Raw genomic sequence first — 21,477 nt, forward strand, 5'->3', positions numbered from 1 at the left:
CAAAACTACCTACCCTTAGGCTACCTTTAGAAAACTAGAGTGATTGAGCTTTGTGGTGATCTAATCTTCTTTGGACTTTCTAAAAGAAAGTCAGAATAAAAGACCAATGAAATATCACTTTTAAATGGAGAATGCTTGGGAGTTCCCTGGCGGTCCAGTGGTTAGGACTCAGCGCTTTCACTGCCATGGCCCTGGGTTCAATCCCTGGCCAGGGAACTATCCTGCAAGCTGCCCGTGGTGCGGCCTAAATAAATAAATAAATAGAGAATGCTTAAGACTTGAATTACTGGCTACCTATACTTCTTGTGGGTAGGCAGAGCAACGAAAATGCAATGATTGAGGGGTGGGGAAGGGCAAAAAGAAACCTTCCACCCAGATGAAGTAATTTTTTCATTCTGTGTCCTCACTGATCTGAAGTTTAAGTGATAAGTTTCAAGGTTCCAGGACCTCCGTACACACCTCTTTCCCAATAGATCAGTTAGGGTGTGATAGAGAAAAGAAAAGAGTGAGCCCAGGGAAGCCCCATTCCCTTGTCCTACTAGAGCAAAAGGGCCTTTTTTTTTTTTTGGCTGTGTTGGGTCTTCGTTGCTGCGTGTGGGCTTTCTCCAGTTGCGGTGAGCGGAGGCTACTCCTCGTTGCAGTGCACAGGCTTCTCATTGTCGTGGCTTCTCTTGTTGCAGAGCACGGGCTCTAGGCGCGCAGGCTTCAGTAGTTGTGGCACGTGGGCTCAGTAGTTGTGGCTTGCGGGATCTAGAGCTCAGGCTCAGTAGTTGTGGCGCAGCATGTGGGATCTTCCTGGGCCAGGGCTTGAACCCGTGTCCCCTGCATTGGCAGGCAGATTCCTAACCACTGCGCCACCAGGGAAGCCCAAAAGGGCCATTTTTAAGTAAAAGGAATAAAGCCATTTAGGAAAGGATGCTAATGTACTGATTAGATTCCTAGATCCTCACAGAGGATACCTACATTTCTGTATTAGAGGGTAAGTGTGGCAATGGAAAAACATAGCTCCAGAGCAGTCTACTACAGTTCAGAGACTACAGAGAAATAGTTGGCTCTCACAGGCAGCTGATAAGAGAAATCCACAAATAGTTAAAGATTCCCTCTACAAACTGGCAGGAGGAAGAAAGGTTAGAAACCACAGGCCAGTCCCATGGCACAGAGTGAGCCTTAAGAAGAAAGAAGACTCTGCCAGACACCATGCTCTCTGGTGGGGACTAAGCCCCTTGCACAAGGTACATCCCAGCAGCCTGTCCTACACCACATAGGGGTCCTAGAGCTACCAGGTCCCAAGCAAAGCATAGGGGCAGATGATTCATCCCCATTTATAGAGACACCATCTCCCACTGCCAAGCCTGTCTGAGCAAACTGGGCTGTGTTTCTTCCCCAGACTCCTTAATACAAGCGTCATGGGAATGTGGAAAAGTTCTGCAAAGATGGACCATTAAATGCAGCTTGGACTTTGTAGTAACTAGTTTCTGCACATGAGGTTTTTACAAGTGTGTGCAAATATTATATGGAACATGTGTAAAGTGTGTACAGATGCCTGCACTCTCATTCATTATGCACATTCCTCTTCAACATCCCCTTGCATGAGTTTGTGGCACACTCAAGTGGGCAGCAAACAGAGGGGTTTGGAATTCATGTGTTTAGAGCCATCTGGTAAACAGCCATTTGCCCAGGACAAGAAACCAGGTTCATGCCAGGTGAACAGTGGAGAATCGCAGGGCAGCCTGGTAACCATTTTGTGTATTTATTTGCCAAATTGCTTGAAACCAGCCCAAATAGATGTCAAGAACAAAACCTTGTTAGAGAAATAAACTCTTCTTTCTGGTAAGAAAAGGCAAAAGTGGGAAGCAGAGGGTAAAGCCCCTTGTCATACAAATCCATCTTTCTCCCCTGTAGTTGCTTTACCATCATCACCACCACATAATTTGCAGTAACCCGTGTCAGTGAAAGCAGCAGAAATTGTACACAAGCAAGAGAAAAGGTCATCAGATGAAGAAGCCTGCCTGAACCTATCAGCACAGGTCCAGGTCCGCTGGAATGTGGAATCATGATGTTCCCTATCCATTCCAACCAATCAACAAAGAGCACTTTTTTGGTAGGGAGTCAAATAATAACTATGAAATAATTCAGCATCAATGAAGTATAAAATTTGTGGCATTAGCAGTGCCAAAGCCATTATCTAAATTTCCTGCCATTTTTTTCTAAGCTCTACCTCCTGTAACATACATATCCAAACCTTCAGATCCTATTTTGCTTTTTAATAAAAGTAGGGGAGAGGGCTACAGGAAGCCAAGAGTGAAGGTGTAACTCTCTAGAGTAGAAAATTAAAAAAAAAAAAATTGTAAAACAAGATGAGTTGAAATATTGGCTTCATTTATTTCTTTTGATGAGGTGCATTAACAGAAGTTACCTCTGAGTGGTAGGATTATAGGTAAGTTTTATTTTCTTCTTTAAGCTCTTCTATTTTTTCAAATTTCTACAATAAACATTTATTATTTTTTTAATCATAAAAATATGGGATCTGTTAAAATAAATCACATTTTTTATAATCTTTTTTTAAATGTGAAAAAAAGTTGTCCCTCTGATGCCCCTTTTGTGGTATTTAAAGGATCACCAGTGCCCCATCACCCAAGACAGGCACATTTATACTCCAGCTAGGACTAGATTTTTCATTTCCCAGCATTCTTTAATGTCCCAGGTAGCTTTGAAAGAGTCAAGAGGCTACTTACCTGCATTTCCACTTCAGCAGAATCCCCTGTCGGCAGCGCCCCAACCTCCAGTTCTGAGATACCTTCACCCGTTCCTTCACTGGTACACTGGCCATCCTGTGTCCAGACAGAGCAGATAATCCAATCACTACAACTCACTGCCAACCAGAGAAAATTCCCTGGGCTTTTTTACAAGTCAGGACTCAGAACATCCAGAAAATATCTGAATATAAGTGAACAGGTTAGGAGACAGGTAAGAAAGAACTCTTCTCCCTCCACACTAGGATAATCAAGAAAGCCAAGGAGAACAGCCTGTCCTTTAGAGTGTCCATAGTGATGCCAAAGCTATCTAACAGAGAAGGGATGACAAAGAGTACTGGGACCACTGGTTAGCCATGTGGAAAAAAATCCCTACCTCACACCATACAGAAAAATTAATTCAAAATAGATCACAGATTTAAACATAAAATCTAAAACTATAAAGCTGTTAGAAGAAAAAATATAAAAATATCTCTGTGGCTCAGGAAGTAGACAACAGTTTCTTAAGACATAGAAAGCAATAACATAAAAGAAAAATCCAATAAATTCGATTTTATCAAAATTAAAATTTTCTGCTCATCAAAATGAATATACAAGCCCAAAAATATGAAGAAATCCTCCCTGTATGTGTATTGTGTGTGTGTGTGTGTGTGTGTGTGTGTGTGTGTGTTTGAATAAGGAACTCTCCTACATTCTTGTGAGAGATGAAAATGGTACAGCCATTTTGGGAAAAGGTCTGGCAGTTTATTATAAATCCAAACATATACCTATTCTATGACCTAGCAATTACCCAAGAGAAATGAAAGCATATGTCCACAAAAGGCTTACTGAAGACTATTCATAGGAACTTTAGTCATAATAGCCAAAAGTTGTAAACAGCCCAGGCATCCATCAAGAGGAGAATGGATAAACACACTTCGGTGCATATTCATACAATGGAATACTACTCAGCAATAAAAAGGAAAGAATTATTGATACACACAATGATGTGGGTGAATCTCAAAAACATTCTGAATGAAAGAAACCTTACACAAAACAGTTCATATTGTATGATTCCATTTATGTGAAGTTTGATTAGAAGAATAACTAATGAATGGTGAAAAAATCAGAACAGTGTTGACCACCAGGGTGGAGATGGGAATTGACTGGGAAAGAATATGTAGAAGCTTTCTGGGGTAACACTTTATATCTAAATCTTGAAGGAATTTGGGTCATGCAAGTGTGTATGCATTTGTCAAAAATGTATCAAATGATAAACTTAAAATTTGACCATTTCATTGTATATAAATTTTTCTTAAAAAAAAAGAACCATAAACCAATATACTCTAGTCAATGATATGCATGCATGCAAAACTGTTTAGAGGTGAAGTGTACTGCTATCTGCAACTCACTTTAAATGCATGATAAGGCAAACATAGTAAAATGTTCACTGTAGAATCTAGGTGGCGGGTGTATGAGTGTTCATTATACAATTCATTCAACTTCTCTCTATGTTTTAAATTTTTCATTCAAAAAATGTTGAAGGGGAAGTTTCAGTAGTACTTTCTGGATGAAGAAAGTTGGAGCAGTAAGAGATGAGGGAGCTCAGCAGCAAAAAGAATGGCATAGTTTTGGGGTGGGTTGGAGTGGTAGGGGGTAGGGAGAAGAGCTGAAGTCCCTCGTGAAAGTGCACATTTGGACGGAATTTTGAAACTGGAGGCAAGAATTTGAACATTCCATTTCAGGCCCCCATATCTCCCCTGTGTCTCCTTGGCTTGCTCCACTGGACAATACAAGGTACACTGCTTGGGACACAGAGTAATAACTTGTCATGTCTACCGAGAAAATGAGAGAAACAAACATTTCTTCCAGTATTTGCTGTATCTTCACATTTACTACCCTTTACTAAAAGACAGCAAGCAAGTCCTGCTTTCAAGATTCTAAAAGATACAAAGTAAAATTTCAAAGTTAGGAAAGAAATCACTACTTAATTAGTGCTGTTGGGTTTCTATTACATGTCCCAGCTTTATTAGAAAGAAGGGAGGGAAGAAAAATATGCATGCCTAGAAAGAACACTAGAAGATTTCCAGACTCTAAAATAGTTAACTGTGGATAGCCAACTTTGGGTGTTTTAACTTTCTTCTTTGTGTTTTTATGTATTTCCCAATTTTTCTACAATGTAATATTTTGGTAAAGATAAAAATACTCATTAAAATAAAGTAATGCTTTTGATAAAACTGGATATCAATACAGCAAAAAATTTTCATTTCATATCACAATAGGTATAATAAATTCCCCCAAAATGAAAGAGTAAATTTAAAATAGTTCTTTTAACTAAAAGGTTTTAAAGTATTTAAATTTTAAATACTGCATAGAAGAAAGAAAGAGATTAAAAAAGATTAAAAAGAAAGCAACAGAGCAGGGGAAAATTAACAATGAATGCTATGGGTTTTATCCCTAAAGTTTTATCCCTAAAACTTTTAGGGGACTGATAAAAATCTATCAGGATAACACTCTGTCATCCATATCAAATAGCAGATAAGAACAGTCACACAGGGGCTTCCCTGGTGGTGCAGTGGTTAAGGATCCACTTGCCAATGCAGAGGACACGGGTTTGAGCCCTGGTCCGGGAAGATCCCACATGCCGTGGAGCAACTAAGCCCGTGCACCACAACTACTGAGCCTGCGCTCTAGAGCCCGCAAGCCACAACTACTGAAGCCTGCACGCCTAGAGCCTGTGCTCTGCCACAAGAGAAGCCACCGCAATGAGAAGCCCAGGCACCACAACGAAGAGCTGCAACTAGAGAAAGCCCGTGAGCAGCAACAAAGACCCAACTCGGCCAAAAATAAATAAATAAATTTATTTAAAAAAAAAAAAAAGAACAGTCACACAGAGTTCCCATGATAAACACTGGGGGAACATCCCGAAACAATAATAGTTTACAAACATGCACATTAAAACAATTAATATAAAGTACCACCTCACATCTATTAAGTGGAAGAACCACATACTAGCTTTGGTTTGATAAAAGGATTTGGGTTTGTTTATATATTGCTGGTAGCACTCTGGTACAGCCTTTCGGAAAGGCATTCTGTCAAGAAAAGAAGTTAAATGATAGCTTCTGACCCAGCATTCCCAACACTATATCAGAAAGAAATAATTCAAAAGAAAAATATTTTTTTACAAAGATATTTATAGTTGCAGCTGTATATTAGAGCTAAAATCTAGAAATAGCCCAGATGTCTGTCTGTGGGGGAAAACGGTATACTAACACAATGGAACATATTGCTATTAGAAACGACAAATGTGAGCACTGCAAAACATTTTGGAAATTACTGTAACAAGTAATGGTAATTTTAAAACAAAGTCAAATTTATAAAGGTAAAGGTGAGGAGATACTACATAAAATTATGTCTCCATAAATAGCTCAGAAGAGGTAAACAGATGGAGTTTAGGAAGTATTTTTTAAAATATGTATCACATAATTGCTGATACTTTGGTCTTTTCATTTACCTTTAATCTTTTAATTTACTTTCATTTAAATAATAGATTAAATGAAGTTGTGAGAAAAACACAGAATGCAGACATAGGAAACTGGGATCTGGGCCCCAGTTCCGCCTCTTATTAATGATACAACCCTGGCTACCTAGCTTCTCTAATTGTCCATATCTGCACCTATGAAATAAGGATAGTATTTCATACAATTATGGTGTTTTAAAATGACAACTAAAACGAAATACAGGATAAGTTATAAATCACTTGAAAAAGGTTAATTATTTTTACATAAATATAAATATAGTAGTAGTTTATATCAATGAATAGTGACATCACTAAAGCTAATCTAATAATCATTTCTTTTTCTTCTAACTAATTTAATTATAACTCTTAGAAATTGTTTTTCTAATGTCAAACATTAGCCCTCTTTCAGGCTGAGTGATTAGGATTTGGGTACACACATGTTAAAGCTAAAATATATTATTGAATTCTTCCACTGGGTGAATGTGGTCCCCAGTTTCACATTTCTAGAGAGCGACCTACACTACTAGATGGTTAGAAAACCAAGGACCATAAAAGACAGTCAACAGGATGGACCAAAAGAATTGAACTCATAGTGAAAAAGATTAGACCCACTATCAAATCTTATCTACAAGTCCCTCCCAGATATAAAAGAGGAGATTGTTCATAGTTAAACCTCTCCTCTTGAGCTAGGTCTAAGTTAGTAGGTGGAGGTGAAACCAAAAATTGAATATTCTGGATCATAGCAGGAAGGAAACAAGGGAGAAAGAATCAATATATTTCCTGAATTGGGATAAGGACAATACTTCTCTCATCTCCCTGGTCACTTAACTGCCATTTGGTGACACTTTACTAAGGGTCAAAGCACTGCCCTGAGGGCCTGATCACAGAAGCAAGAAACTTTCAAAGTTGAACTTTAGATGCTGCTACCAAGCAGCAGGTGCAGGCATCCTCTCCCACAACCAACACCATAATCAAAATATTTGGCTCTGGTCTTTCAAATCAAATTTCAACTTTTTAAAAACATTCCATTTGGCTTTCACTTGAGAAACAGTTACACTTTGTTAAAAGCAGCTTAACAACTCAGCTTTTTTTTTTTTTTTTTTAATCCCTTTTGTTTGTTCAGTTCTTTCTGATGGTTAGTTTCCCTAGCTGGTGGCCAAATCATATCTATATTCTTATTGGCTTCAACACTTGAAAAATCAGAAGGAATAAAAAAACTCCTCTCTCTGAAGACAGGTATCCCTCCCTCCCTGTAGGGACCTATCACAACCTAGTCAAAGGGAGTCGGTAGAACAAGTCCAAAGTGCCTGAGAAGACAGGAGTAGGTGCCCCTGGGAATTCAATAAGGACTCTTGCTCCCATCCTTGAAATGCTCTCAGCTTGGCTGTTTCTTCAACAGTTATTGGTATAAAGTGGGGGTGCTCCCCCCCAAAATGATTAGTGCCCTGTAAATAAACCTCTGGCACAGCTATTAATGCATGGAGGAATCTCTAACCTGGCCTGTGGGCCTGGTGGAACTTCCATTTTCCCAGCCCTCTTTCTCTTGCCTCAGGCTCATTTTTCCACTTGGCCCCCTCCCTCTCAGCTTTCCGGCACTTTGTCACCATTATAGTTTGACTGCATTCCTGGGTGCATGACCTATTTTAAACAAAAACAACACAACATGCACCCACGGTAAGCTATCAGGCCCCTTAAAATCTTGGCAACAGTGAGTCCAGAGGGACAGAAATTAATCTAGGCAGTTATCTAGAGTCCCCTTTCATTTCACCTCTCCTCACTCACACCCCAAACCAAAAGCAAATAAATAAACCGAATTTGAAGAAAAATGGCTGGGGGATGAAGGAGGGGAAGTGTGAGTATATTAGAGAGGTCTTTACCTGCACAGTCTCTGAGATCAGAAACCTCCTGGATCACAAATCAATTTCCCTCTTTGCCCCATCTTGAAGTTTGATTCCCCTTGATACCGCCAATGCTGCCTACCTGCGTGACCGACATGATTTCCATTAAGCATAAGTTCCTGCTGCCTTGGGAATTCAGTAAAGGAGCGTATCTGTCCACAAGTGTAGAACAAGGCCATCTCAAGGGGAAGTGGGCTAAGGATGGGAGACAGGGCTATGCAAAATGATGCTTGGGGGCTTGGAGTTTTAACTCAACACTGTCTCGATTTCTTTGATCTTCTTGCTCACCAGAAAGCAGATTTCCCCCCATATTGGCTGTGCCCACCAGCTCTGCTACCAATACTAAGAATCTGGCTCCAATGCATGTACAAGTATTTAAACAGCCCAAGACAAGAAGCTTCTAACTCTTCATTTACACACGTGTTAGACTAAATCCTCCAATGGCCTCAGGAGCAGAGGTCTATAATTAAGGTTCAAAATAAATCAATGAAAAATCATATATTGTGTTAAACTGCCTATCCTTCTGGCCAGGGAATAGGGAACAGCCTCAACACCCAAGGAGAAGTGAGATTACAGGGAACATGCCCATCATGAGGACAGGACCAAAGGCAAGGAGAGCATGGAGCTAACCCACATCTCCCTTGAAAGGCCTCCAAATGTCAGCTCCCTTTACTCAATTCAACCTCACCTCCCATGGCTCCACACTCTGCAACTGAACTCCAGACAAGCCATCTCTCTTTTACATTCATTCCCATCCCAATACCTTCTCCTATATTGCCAGAACCAGCCTACCTTTGTCCCTGACAAATGCATGCTTCCCCCTTTGGGTAGTAATCAAATTCACCCATTTTTCTTCAAAATCCAGTTTAAGCCTCTACTTCCCTGACTCCTCCAAACATTCTTCTCTCTCTCACGTGAACCCTTAGACTGAACCTACCATAAACTGAGGCACTGTTAGCTTTTCACAGCTGTATGTCTTGTTTGTCCAATACAGTCATAAATTCCACAGCATTGACTCTTAAAACTCTTAGTACTTCTAAAACTGTATCTCAACCAGCATGCTGCAGAGCAGTGGTATACCAGGAACCCTGAACAAGTGTACCATAAAATTTTTAATGATTTATAGACTTTATTTTCATTCAACCAAAGATCCACATTTTTATGAAGCTATCTGTCAGACAAACCACGGAGCCACAATATGGCTCATGACACAATTTGCTGCGAAAAAGAGAAAGATTGCGTGTTCAGAGGAACATATATAAACTTTACCTCAAAAGATATAAGAGAACAAGGTCGGGGCAGTAAACAGTTCTACTCAAACAGTAACATACCAAACAGTGAACAAGTAAATGGACAGGTTTTTCAACTTTCTGAAACCTGCTTTTTTTAAAAAAAGACATTCATCTTTTAATCCTTTAATGTACTATCAAAAGTTCTAACACCATACAAAAATATGTCTTAGACAAAAAGGTAAGAACCGTGGTCCTAGCATAATAGGTATTCTGATAGATACTGCTTAGGTATCTATCAGAAATACAGTTCCCCCTTTGGCAAGTCACACTTTCAACAATACCTATAGATTTTCAGGAGCCTAGACACACTACCTTCAAGCTCCAAAGGCCCTTCCTAAAAATGTACAGTATACCACATCTTCAGAAATTCAACCAAGCCCTCCAAATTCTTATGTTAGAGAGGCTCAAGGGAAGGAATCTGAGCAGATGAAGTATCTTAATGTGGCACCCACATGTCAAAGCTGTCCAAAGCAGTTTCTGAAGCACTGGGCATAACCCTGATTCTTTATGTGAGCTGAGGATTTAGGGCCATGTTCACATTCATTTCCTCCTGCTATTGGTCAAGTTCTATATTTGCAGGGCACTTGACCAGTGTGTGTATTCTGCAAGGGGTTAAGAGATATTAAGCAGGAGAAAAAAGAATTTTATGGTCAAAACATTTTGGACAATGCTGAAATAAAATTAAACAGGTCTCTCTAGCACAGGACTTCTCTGAGCCTTTAATTTACCAATGGGCATTGTGAATCCCCAAGAGAGGGGATGTGGAACACAGCATTTCCCACACTCATTTAATCACAGAATCAGTTTTTCAAGAATCCCACAATACAGCTTTCAGAAAGGCTGATGTAGCACTTTCTGAGAATAAACAACAGCAAGAAAGATGTCACTGTTTTTTGTGAACAGGCCATCTTCTGAGTCATGAATCAGGCACTACCACAGACTCAGAAGTGGATTTTGTTCTCATACCTTCCAAATGACTTTTCCCTGGGCTCTCCATCTGAAATGTGAGGAATAATTATACTGCTCTGCTTCTCAGGGTTGTTTTTTTATTGTTTTTAATCTTGCAACTGTGTTTCATGTTAATCACCAAAACAGGTTCTCAGCCCAAGTGGCCAGGCTTCAAAAATCCCTGGTGCCCTTCCAGCCTGGATGAAGAGATGGAGAGAACGTGAACCAGACGCCACCCAGAAAGTTTTTACTCCAGTTTCTCCAGAAATCTCCGGTTTCTAGGCCATTATGATAAAGTCAAACCATAGTGAAGATAAGGGATGAATGAGAGGTTCCCCTTTAGTAACTCACTTCTGGAGGGAGGCCACTTTTAATCACACACACCACCTGTATCTGAATCTTGACTCACCTTTTCAGTGTGGACTTTCTAAAGGAAATTCTAAGAAACACAGGAGATCAAAGCTGGATCTACAGGGAAGAAAGAAAAAGAAGTACTGGAAGAGGACTATTTCCCTTTCTCCACAGAGAAAGTACCAATTACAGAGCTAGTCAGCAGGGGAAATATCATTCCTTTCAGTGAAACAGCTTTCCAGGAAAAGTATCTCAACATATTTACTATAAAACAATTTAATTTCCCTGTCCCATCACCTGCCACCCCATCCCCATCCCCCCCAAAAGCCCACAGGTTGTGGATTTCCTCTCATTCTTGGCAGAGTTACCAGAAGAAATATAATACCCCCTTCAGACTGCTCCCAACAGCTGCTGGAACAAGAAGGGGAGCTGGGGGTAACCTTCCAAAGCTGCCTCTAAAAATGACCATTCCCCCTGCCAAACCATGTAGCCAGTGAACATAAGACAGCTCTTTTTCTACTTTCTTAAAGGGGAGACCCCAAAAGCAACAGTGTCCCCTAGACCAAAATACTTGCCTCCAGCCTTTCTGTTCTCCTCAACTTGACTCTAAGCTGAAACTTCTAATACCTATTTCTTCCCTAACATGCACTTCTTTTTTTTTTTTTTTTAATTTATTTATTTATTTTGGCTGCACCAGACCTTAGTTGCAGCATGCGGACTTTTTTTTTTTTGGCTGCATTGGGTCTTCGCTGCTGCGCGCGGGCTTTCTCTAGTTGCAGCGAGCGGGGGCTACTCTTTGTTGCAGTGCTTGGGCTTCTCATTTCACTGGCTTCTCTTGTTGCGGAGCACTGGCTTTAGGCATGAGGGCTTCAGTAGTTATGGCACGCAGGCTCAGTAGTTGTGGCTTGCGGGCTCTAGAGCACAGGCTCAGTAGTTGTGGCGCACAGGCTTAGCTGCTCCGCAGCATGTGCGATCTTCCCAGACCAGGGCTCGGACCCGTGTCCCCTGCATTGGCAGGCGGATTCATAACCACTGGGCCACCAGGGAAGTCCCCCTAACATGTACTTCTTAAAACAATCATCTACTACTTCACAGGACTAGCATTTTTTATTTGTTTGTTTAACCCACCAATATCCAAGTTAGGGTTCTTACCAAACTCCTATTCAAGGTAATTTCCTTGTCTCTGTCCACCTCCCCAATGCCATATTCCGCATGTGAGCGTGCACGCACACACACACACACACACACACACACCTCCTTTCAGGTCAAAAGCCTTCCTAGAGAAAAGCCTAGGAACAAATTGCACTGGTTGCACTGTACCCCGGCCCTTTTCCCCTTCCCCAACATCATCATACACTAAATGCACCTCAGTTCTGTCTAGAAAACCCCCTTGCCAGGCAGCAGAGACACTTCCAGTTAGCCTTCAGCCTCTCAGCTGAGACCACCAACAAAGAAGTTCACGAATGTCAATTGGGGGCACAGGCAGTATCTCTCTTTGCCGAGGAGAAACTGGACAGAGCCTCCAGCATCATTCCCCAAAGGTGACAGCCAGGGTCGAGTGAAGACTGTGAAAACTGTACAAGGGCTGGGGGAGAAAATATAATGTAAGGAATGATTTGGAATCAGGGGCAGGAGGAGGCGGAGGCATGAACTGGCTGACCCCAAATGTCTTTTCCATCTCTAACTCCTATGATTCTTTGACCTCCAATTTTGTGCTGCGAACAAGGAATGGAAAGTCAACAGACGTGGTGATGTTTTGAAAGAGCCTGGCAGTCTGCTCTTGTCATTTAGTGGCCTTTGCATGTATTTTTTAAGGTGTCTCCAAGCCCTGTCTTCATTTCACAGTTGTCACCTTTCTCAACAATTTGAGCTCATGTCAAATACCAAAAAAGAAGGAGAAGAAGAAAGAATGTACTGGCAATTAATTGTTGGCTAAAGAGGGGCAGGCACAAAGGCCCATTGGGTGGCCCAGACTCCCAGGGAGGGCAATGTGGACAATTTGGATATAACGAAGAACTAACTCAAAGTTGAGACAAAGGAGCCAAACCTCTAACAAGAGATAAATTCTTTCTCCAGATAGTCTCATAGTCAGTTTTAGATACAGTTCAAGCCTTTACATGATTCAAGATTCATAAACATATTCTTAATTAGCACAACCATCTTGCTTCTACTGATTACACCTGGAGTTCCATCTGAAAGCTGTTCAAATCTGGGCAAGATTGCTGAATAGAAAGGACTTTCCTCAAGGATAAACCAAATCTTTGGATTCTCAACCTCATCTGATGGTTGACACACCTGAGATAAATTCTGGAGTTTATAAAAAATCTGTTTCTGTAGATCAGAGTAGGGGGCATGTCAATTTTCACTGGAAATTCAAAACTCAACTTTTTCCTCATTTTTCCAAACAGTCAATCTCGTCTTAAATTTTCAAAATTTATTGGAGCTTGGCCTCAAGAAGAGTCTACCTGAAAGTCTCCCTATTCCATGGTTATGAGTTAGGACCAGAAACTAATCCAATGCCAGAGTCAATCCAGAGTTAAGGTTAAGTTGTCACACAAAGGTAATTCTTTTCTATGTAAAACACTCAAAAATAATTTTTTAAAAAATGTGTATGCTTCATCAGTAACCTCACTGCCAGTTTGATTTCAAGCAGCTCAAGCACAATCTCTACCTAAGGTGAAACGGCTAGACACAGAAAACTGAAACTAAGCAAACTGAGAGTATTGAAGTATTTTCAGAGGTTTCATTCAAAATAAATTGTTTATCTTGTAGATTATGAGGACTTTGGATTTCTCCATGATTCTGCCTTGAAAGCTAGGAAATTCATCCCCTACTATTCAAGTTTTACAAGACTGAAAAGGATATAAGCAGCTTCCATATTCTCACAGTCTTGGAGGAAAAGGCCTCTTGCATTCCTCCAGTTTGCATTTGGAGGTACTGACTGTACTAGACCATTTCCTGCTTCCACAGGTGTATTGTTTCATTTATTTTAAACATGTAAACTGAACTCACTTTTATTAACTCACAAAACCATTAAAAATAAGGCCTTTCCAAAACAGTTGAAGATAAATACATCCATATAAGAAACCTTTCAATGAACCAGAGAACAAGTAAGTGACTGCTTCCTAGGTAAGGCAGAAAGGTGAAGGAGAGAGCCAAAGCTACTTTAAGTTGCTAATTGTTTTCTGAAAATCACTGTTTAGGCCCTAAAAGTAACCAGTGAGCAATGCCTTCTCTGTTCAGAGTTAGGAAACTTTATGCTTTCTGGGTCAAAAAAATGCTCTTAGGTGCAATCATTTTAAAACAAACAAACACACTCTGCTTATCTGTGTCCATCTCACCACTCTGGACGTTAATCATCACTGAAATAGATACCCCATTCCCCTGGCCTCAAAGAGCTCCAAGCCTACTAGACCCTGGCTGAGGAATGAATGTACATGCCAGGGCAAACACCTCAGAGCCTGACTCCCTAAACACCTATTGTTAATTCTAGGCAAATCTATCACAGGCAAATTCGAGAGAGCACCCAGGTAACGCTCAAAGGATATTTAAAATAAAATTCAAGTTTGAAAACATACAGGACTTAATTTAGGAGGAAGAAGATCAAGACTGGCAAAAGTTTGTAATATAAGACTGCAAAAGTATTTTTAAAAATAGATTTACATACATAGATATACTTTTTTCTTTCCATTCTTTGCTCTTGTTAATTTTACAGTATCAGAATTTAAAAATAGCACCTTTGCTCTTCCACCTCTCATACTTTCTAACTTCTTGCATTTAGCCTACATTATAAACTGACGGAGTTAAATTTCACTGTTTTGTTCTTGAAGACTGAACTAGCTTAGTTTTGCCCCTACTGTTCAGGAAAAACTTAAAAGATTGCTATATGAAACATTTCCTTGATTTTTATATTAAAGATATTTCTATTCCCCCAGGCTTCATAAAACTTTCAAATAAAACTGATTTTAAACCAGATGACTGACTCAAGCTGTCTTTGTGTCCACTTAAAAAAGTTCAGGATACCTACCAGTGTTCACTGTTTGGGCAAGAGGCCTAAAGGGAAGCAAATTATTTGTTTGTGGTTTTAAAGTGGCCAAAATGCCTTCAAGCACAAGTATAGACCATTAACAAATCACAAGGAACCAAAGCAGTTCATCTTACTCAACAAAGCTATGATCAGTTAGGAACAGCCAAACTGAATGGGACTTGCCCTGGGCCGGAAGGTCAGTAAACCTCACTTTGTGTTTCTGAGAATTCATGAGGCTCTTCGGCAGGGAGTGCAGACCCTAAAGCCCACAGGTTCTGCTGTCATGTTTCCAAAAACATTCAGGACAGGTGAGAGAAACTAAGCAGTGTGTGTGTGTGTTTTCCCCCACCTCCTGTCTTTAGGCAGCACCTCCAAGTCAAACCATCTTCACTTTTGCTATATAGACTGACTAGAGGAGAAGCCAAGCAATTAAAACGTTCCATTTTACACGAATTTATTGAGTGCCTACCATGTGCTGAACACTGTGCTATCACTTACACATCACAACATTTAAGCCTCATTTTACTGGATATGTTATTCCCATTGTTTATAGATGATAAAACTCTGGGGCAGTGAAGTTGTGTGGCTTCTGATAAAATACAGTTTTGTGTTGTGCTTATAAAAACTTATCCTACTGTCCACTGTGCAGTTAATTAGCCCAAAATATGAACTACAGCCCTGCCACTATCCAAGCAGCCGTACTTTCATTGAACTTTGGGCCCAAGCTCCCTGATGCCCTAAGAGAGCTGGGGTACGTGCCATCTCCCTCCAGGGATGACAACCACCTCTCTTGGTGGCTTATCACATCTCTGCAGCTGTCCAAAAACAGACCACACTGGTAAACATTCTCTCCACCTGCTGTAACACGCATAGCTTTTCCCCTCAACTCAGAAAACGCGAGCAGTGACCCTGCTCTTTATCAAGTGCTGGGGTAAAACAACTTCCCTAGAAAGTTGGAGATACCACATCCTAGGACATAGGCAAGAAATCAAAACACACATGGCTAATAAATAATAAAGCCAAATCACTTGGCAGTCTCAAAGCACTTTATACTATAAACCCATTTTCATTTTGTTATTATTACTTACAGAATGCACACTCATTCACATTATCTCTCTTTTAGAGCATTTGAAAAGGAAAGAAAAATAAACATAAATTCTTTCATTTGTTCATTCAATCTCTATAAACAAGAAAGCCAAATTTTGCCATGGCTGACTTGGGTTTCGGGCATTTTAGACAACTCCTCTTCTAGGTCAACTGACAAGTTCTTTGAAAGAGTTTTTCTTACAAAAAATGAAGGTAATAAGACTTGCATGCCCCCAAAATCCCAAAGAATCATTATCATCAACAACAAAATCGTACTAGAAATAATAAAAGTTAAACAAAATTATCAGGTTCAAAATTTCCAAAAGATTGTAGCAATCCTGGACATCATTAATAATACCCAGCTGGAAAACATACTGAAAAAGAGATTGCATTCGCAATAAAAACAAAATGAATAGCATATTTAGGAATACTTAGGAATAAGTGTAACAACAGACATGTAGAAACTTTATAGTGAAAACCACAGAAACTTTTGAAAAGGCACAGAATTTTTTTTTTTTTTGCTGGGCGTTGAGTGAGAGTGAAGACATCACACACATACAAATCCAACAAGGATAATCTAAACCTAACAGATATTAGACTCTGTCAAAAGGCAGCAATATTTAAAATAGAATGGAAATGGAAAAATACATCAGTGGAACAAAATGGAGAGTTCAGATATAGATCCAATATATATACATATATAATATGTATGTATGTGTGACTGTATATACACATAGCTATATAGACTTAATATCTGGCAAAGTAAGCTTTCTAAAAATGTTTTTGTCTTTCTAAAGGGAAAGACAAGAATTATTTAACAAAAAGTGTAGTGGTAACTAGGTAGCTGTTTAGAAAAAAAGAAGGTTGAACTCACCCCTTATACCAAAACAAAAGTGATATTAATGAAAGTGTTAACTATTTTTAAAAATCAAATTTTAGGAAGACCAGCAGAATATCAGAGAAGACTTATCAGGTCTGTGGAGAAATCATAAATTTCTCAGTTTGTGGCGGGGGGGGGGGGGGGGGATTTAAAAATCACATAAAAACTGACAGATTCTGATATATTTAAATGTACAACTTCTATAGGCTAAAAACAGTGAAGTAAAAAGAACAAACTGGGAAAAATATAATATTTGCATCAAAGATGACATACTAGAGCCTAATATCTATGACCCACAAGAATTGGAATCCTTTATAAGAGTAACTTCAGGACCCCAATAATAAATGCGCAAAGACTAGGAAAAGACAATCTCACAGGTGAAACAAACACAGGGGAAAATATTTATGCTGGTCAGTGGTAAAGGAATGCAAAATAACAAAATTTTGAGATACCATTATATGTCCACTAACATAGCAAAGATTTTTTAAATTTACATGAAATTGGCTTAATAATTTGTTGCTATTGTCACTGTAACTTGGTACAACACCTTTTTACAAACCATAACCTTTGATCCAGTAATGCCAATATTGAGAATTTAGCCTAAGGAACCAATTCAAAAAGACATATGTATTATACAGTACGTGACATATCTCAATAAAGCTGTTACCAAAAAGTGCATTAAATTATTCATTTCCTTATTATCTATGATAGCAAAAAGCTGCATACAACCTGAAAGTCTAATATTAGAGGAATGTTTTTAATCTCATGGTACAGCCCACAAACATTTATTATGTACCTATTCTGTTAGGATCAGTAGGATAGCAACTAAGAGGAGGAAGAAGAAGTGTGCAAATGAAAAGTAATTTTTAAAACTGAATAGTTATCTAGAGGTGGTGGTATTATAGCTTTTTATGTTTTAAACCAACTTTCTTTAATGTTGCTATACTGTATCAGAACTACCTTTTTTCTTTTTTAACCCAAATTGGATGGAGTTGGGTGCAATCTGAAAGCTTTTACTCCCCCAATTCCACACTTTTTTTCCCCCCTCCCTATTAACTGCTTACATGGTTAAGTTTTTCATTCACAGGTCTCAGATCCTACCAAGTACAGGCCAAATTACAATACCATGCCTTCGTGTACAGTCTTAACTGTACTCATCCAACCCCCTGCCATAAGCAGGCACCCTTTTTTGTGTCATTCTGCCTCCATCAAGTCATAAACTATGGTTGACACTTGGACCAAGGGCCTTCTTTTGGGGTGTGAACCCTTTTCTCCATATTCTATTTTATCCACGCCCTGAAGCCTAACAACCCTTGGAAGGGGGTGAGAGGGTGAATGTCCACAAAAACGTCCTGAAAGGCCACATAGTGGATATGGGTCCTACACCTGGACGGGAGGAGGCCTCTAAAGCCACAGACCAGCCGGGCTCCTCTGGAGCTGAGGAACCCAGGCGGTCAACGTCTGCGAAAAGACACAAAAGCTGAAGGGAGTGCTTAAGATGGCTAATTGTGAGGAGCCGCCCACGGGGAGGGTGCTGACTGAGGGATGCTGTTGGGAGGCCTCCTCGGATGGGGGCCTCTGAGAGGAGCAGGGTGCTCGGGGAGGGATCGGCGGAGGCCGGGTCCGGGCCTCGGAATTCGGGGGGCGACACAGCCCCAGGCCGACCAGGCCGCGGCGCCCCGCCCTTTCCCGGGACGCGGGCCGGCCCGGGGCGGGGAGCGGGTGGGCGAGCGGGCGCTTACAGGTCGGTGCCGAGACGCGTGAAGCCGGAGTTGAGCGAGGCCCGGGCTATCCGGCGCCAGAGCAGGTCGCAGTTGGTGAAGCGCCGCAGCCAGCGGCACACCTGAGCCAGGCGGCCGAGGGCCTGCATGTCCAGGTAGGAACAGATGAGCAGCAGCAGCTCCTCCGGCAGGCGCAGCAGCGCGGGCCCCGCGGCGGGGCGGCCGGCAGGCTCCCGGGCTCCCGCCTCTTCCTCAGCCGCCGCCGCCATGGCCGCCCCTGTCCCAGCGAGGCGGCCCCAAGCCTGAGCCCCTCGTCCCTGTGCTCTCGCCGGCCTGGCCTCCTCCCGCTGTCCAGTTCTGACCCTCCACTCCTCCTTCTTCCCATCATCTCTTCCTTTGGCCTCCTTCCGCGCCCCTGCGCTCCCCTCATCTCCCCTGAAGATCCTTCTCGCCCCTTCCTCTACGCTTCCGCCTCCCTCTCGTACCTTTCCCAGGCCTGCCCTCTCTCCCGCCTCGGCCCCCAGCCCCGCTGCCTCCTTCGCCTGTGGCGGCTGCGGCTTCCCTTCCGCCCCGCTTCCTCTTCCGCCTTGCCCTGCTCCTGCTTTCCCCTTCCCCTTCCCTTTCCTCCGCTTTCCTCTCGCGGCTCTCCCTTCGTGCAGTTTCCTCGTCTCCCCGCTCTCGCCCTCGCCCTCGCCGGGCCCGCCGTCCCCGGGGGGCCCTAAGCCGCCCTGGCTGCCCATGAGCGGCCGCGGAGCCGGCCCGACGCGGAGCCAAGCCCGAGCCGCCGCCGCCGCCGCCGCCGCCCCAGGAGGAGGCGACACCATGTCGGACCGGGTCACATGGGGCGGCGCGGGCCGACGCCTGGGCCCGCCCCTCACACCCGCGGCCGTGGAGCGGCTTTGGGGTGCGGGCCGAGACCGGGGAGATGCCCCCTCCCATGCCCCGGGCCGCCCGGAACGTGTGCAGGAAGCGCAGCTTGCGTTCATCTAGCATGCGAGGCCCGCCGAGCGCCTGGCTAAGGCCGCCAAGAGGAGCTTCGGCATTCAAGAAGCGCTTAGTTCTAGCCCCTGCCCTCAAGAAGCACCCACTTGGGTGGCCTTCCCCCTCCGGTAGCCCTCCTCTACTTCGGCTGATGCCTGCTTTCCAAAGGCCACGTACCAGGGCCCCACGAACTGCATCCCTAGAAGTAGGCCGGGTTCTCACACGGGGTGTAAACCACAGTCCTAGCAATGAGCTGGCATTTTAGACGTTTTGGGAGGTTGCAATCCTCTAGATCCTGAATCCATAACTCCCCAGTCATGTATCAGCAAGTGGTAAAGCTATTAGTCACCACGCAACGGCAAGTGGATTCTCCAAGGTCCTCCAGGAGCCCTTTCCCACACCACCCATTCCATTCACAAGGCCACCAGTTTGAAGCTATAGAGCTTAGATGAATCTACTGAAGTCTAGACATGCTGTCCTGCACAGGCCCCTCTAGTGACACATGGCTTTGGGGCATTGGAAATGTGACTAGTCCAAATCGAGGTGTGCTGTAAGTGTGAAAAACCCACCAGATTTTGAAGACTTAGAAAAGAAAAAGAATGAACTATCTTATTAATAGTTTTATATTAATTACATGTTGAAGTGATAAGATTTTTGATACATTGGCCTAAATATACTTTAATGTAACTGCTAGAAAGGTTAAAATTATACATGTGACTTGAATTTGTGGCCCACATTATTTTTTCTACTGGACAACATTGGGGGAGGCAGTAAGATTGGGAAGTGGGGGAGGAATATGCCTATCCCCGTCTGTATCCTGTACCCGAAATCCTAACAGTAAGGATTTGAGGGTTGTATTTTGTATTTACATCTTAAGATCCATTTTCAGAAGCAAGAATGAATGAGAAATCAACTCTGGAAATTATTCAACACCTAGCATAGGCAAGGAGAGACTTAGGAGAGCAACGACATTGCATTATGTCACTGCAGAAGCATCATGTAACAAGGTCAGACCGGAATCTGGCTTTGCCCTAGAATTACTTTTTGATCTTAGCAAAACAACAACAAAAAACCCCACCTATCTTGGCCTTTTAGTGTTCTCAGTCTGTAGTGGAGATAATGCCTCTGCCTTACTTTCGAGGGATAAATGAGATGATCCCTGTAAAATGCTTTGAACTCCTCTAAGAAAATTCTCAATAATAGTTACAGGTCAAATCCTTTTACAAAAAATACCCTACAAAAGGAAGAAAAAAAAAAAAAAAGGTACAACAAAGGCTTTGTGTAGAAAAAGATTTCCAAACCCCAGCCAGTGGTTTACTTATTAAAAGCAATATTTGACACATTTCAGTACAACTAAAGAATTTAGACCATCTCTTAGAAATCATTATAAAGAAATCTACTGATTTCATACTGTTAGAAGGCTGTTGAGGTAGGAATGCTGAGTATTGAGGTAATATCATCAACTCAACACTTATTGGTTTTGCTACAGTTGTGTACTGTGAGCCACTCTGAAAGGAAGAGAGAGATGAATATAGCATATGGTTCCTACATTTTGTGTTCATATTTGTGTTAAACACGTTTGTAATTTCTTACTGTTTGACTATTTTTTAACCGTTCCTTTACACAGAGTAAAACTAAGTAGTTCATCCACATTGTACCTAGTTTTTAGTGGAAGACTTGAAGGCACAGAAAATTATTTAATTAACCCAACATAAGTCAGTATTAAAATCCACAATCACACAAATGCAACTTATTCTTTACCCCATGTTGCCCTCATTGTTGGAGAAATTAAACCATCATTTAAAATTATCAAATCACCCTCTTTCACACCCAAACTAGAGGTCAAGTGAACTGTTTAAGCTAGAATTTATGGTTTACTGATTTACAAAATAAGCCAAAGTACTCACTAGGCGGAAAGGCAAAGCCAAAATGGAAAATTGGCATATATTCTATTATTTGGTGGTGATGTGTATCCCTAAATTCCTGAGCTTAAAAAAAAAAAAAAAAAAACCTACAGTTTAGTCTCAGCTCAGAGAAGCAG

At 41.6% G+C, this 21,477-nt stretch overlaps 1 protein-coding gene across 6 annotated transcripts in view; it reads right to left on the bottom strand.

Moving 5' to 3' along the window:
• Positions 1-19,632, bottom strand: part of FBXW4 (F-box and WD repeat domain containing 4) — an 80,679-nt gene extending 61,047 nt beyond the window's left edge. The window contains exons 1-2 of one of the 6 annotated variants that reach the window (XM_068548422.1): positions 19,614-19,632; positions 2,736-2,831 (exon numbers count right to left, since the gene is read on the bottom strand). In XM_068548422.1, coding sequence (XP_068404523.1) covers positions 2,736-2,830 — 95 coding nt within the window. In that variant the 5' untranslated portion in view covers position 2,831; positions 19,614-19,632. Of the gene's footprint in view, positions 1-2,735; positions 2,832-18,476; positions 19,280-19,613 lie in introns of those variants that run through there. The other 5 variants (XM_068548420.1, XM_068548419.1, XM_068548418.1 and 2 more) reach the window with 5 other exon arrangements.
• Between the last annotated feature and the right edge of the window lie 1,845 nt (positions 19,633-21,477).

The sequence above is a fragment of the Eschrichtius robustus genome, chromosome 7 (assembly GCF_028021215.1).
Source record: "Eschrichtius robustus isolate mEscRob2 chromosome 7, mEscRob2.pri, whole genome shotgun sequence".
Classification (NCBI taxonomy): Eukaryota; Metazoa; Chordata; class Mammalia; order Artiodactyla; family Eschrichtiidae; genus Eschrichtius; species Eschrichtius robustus.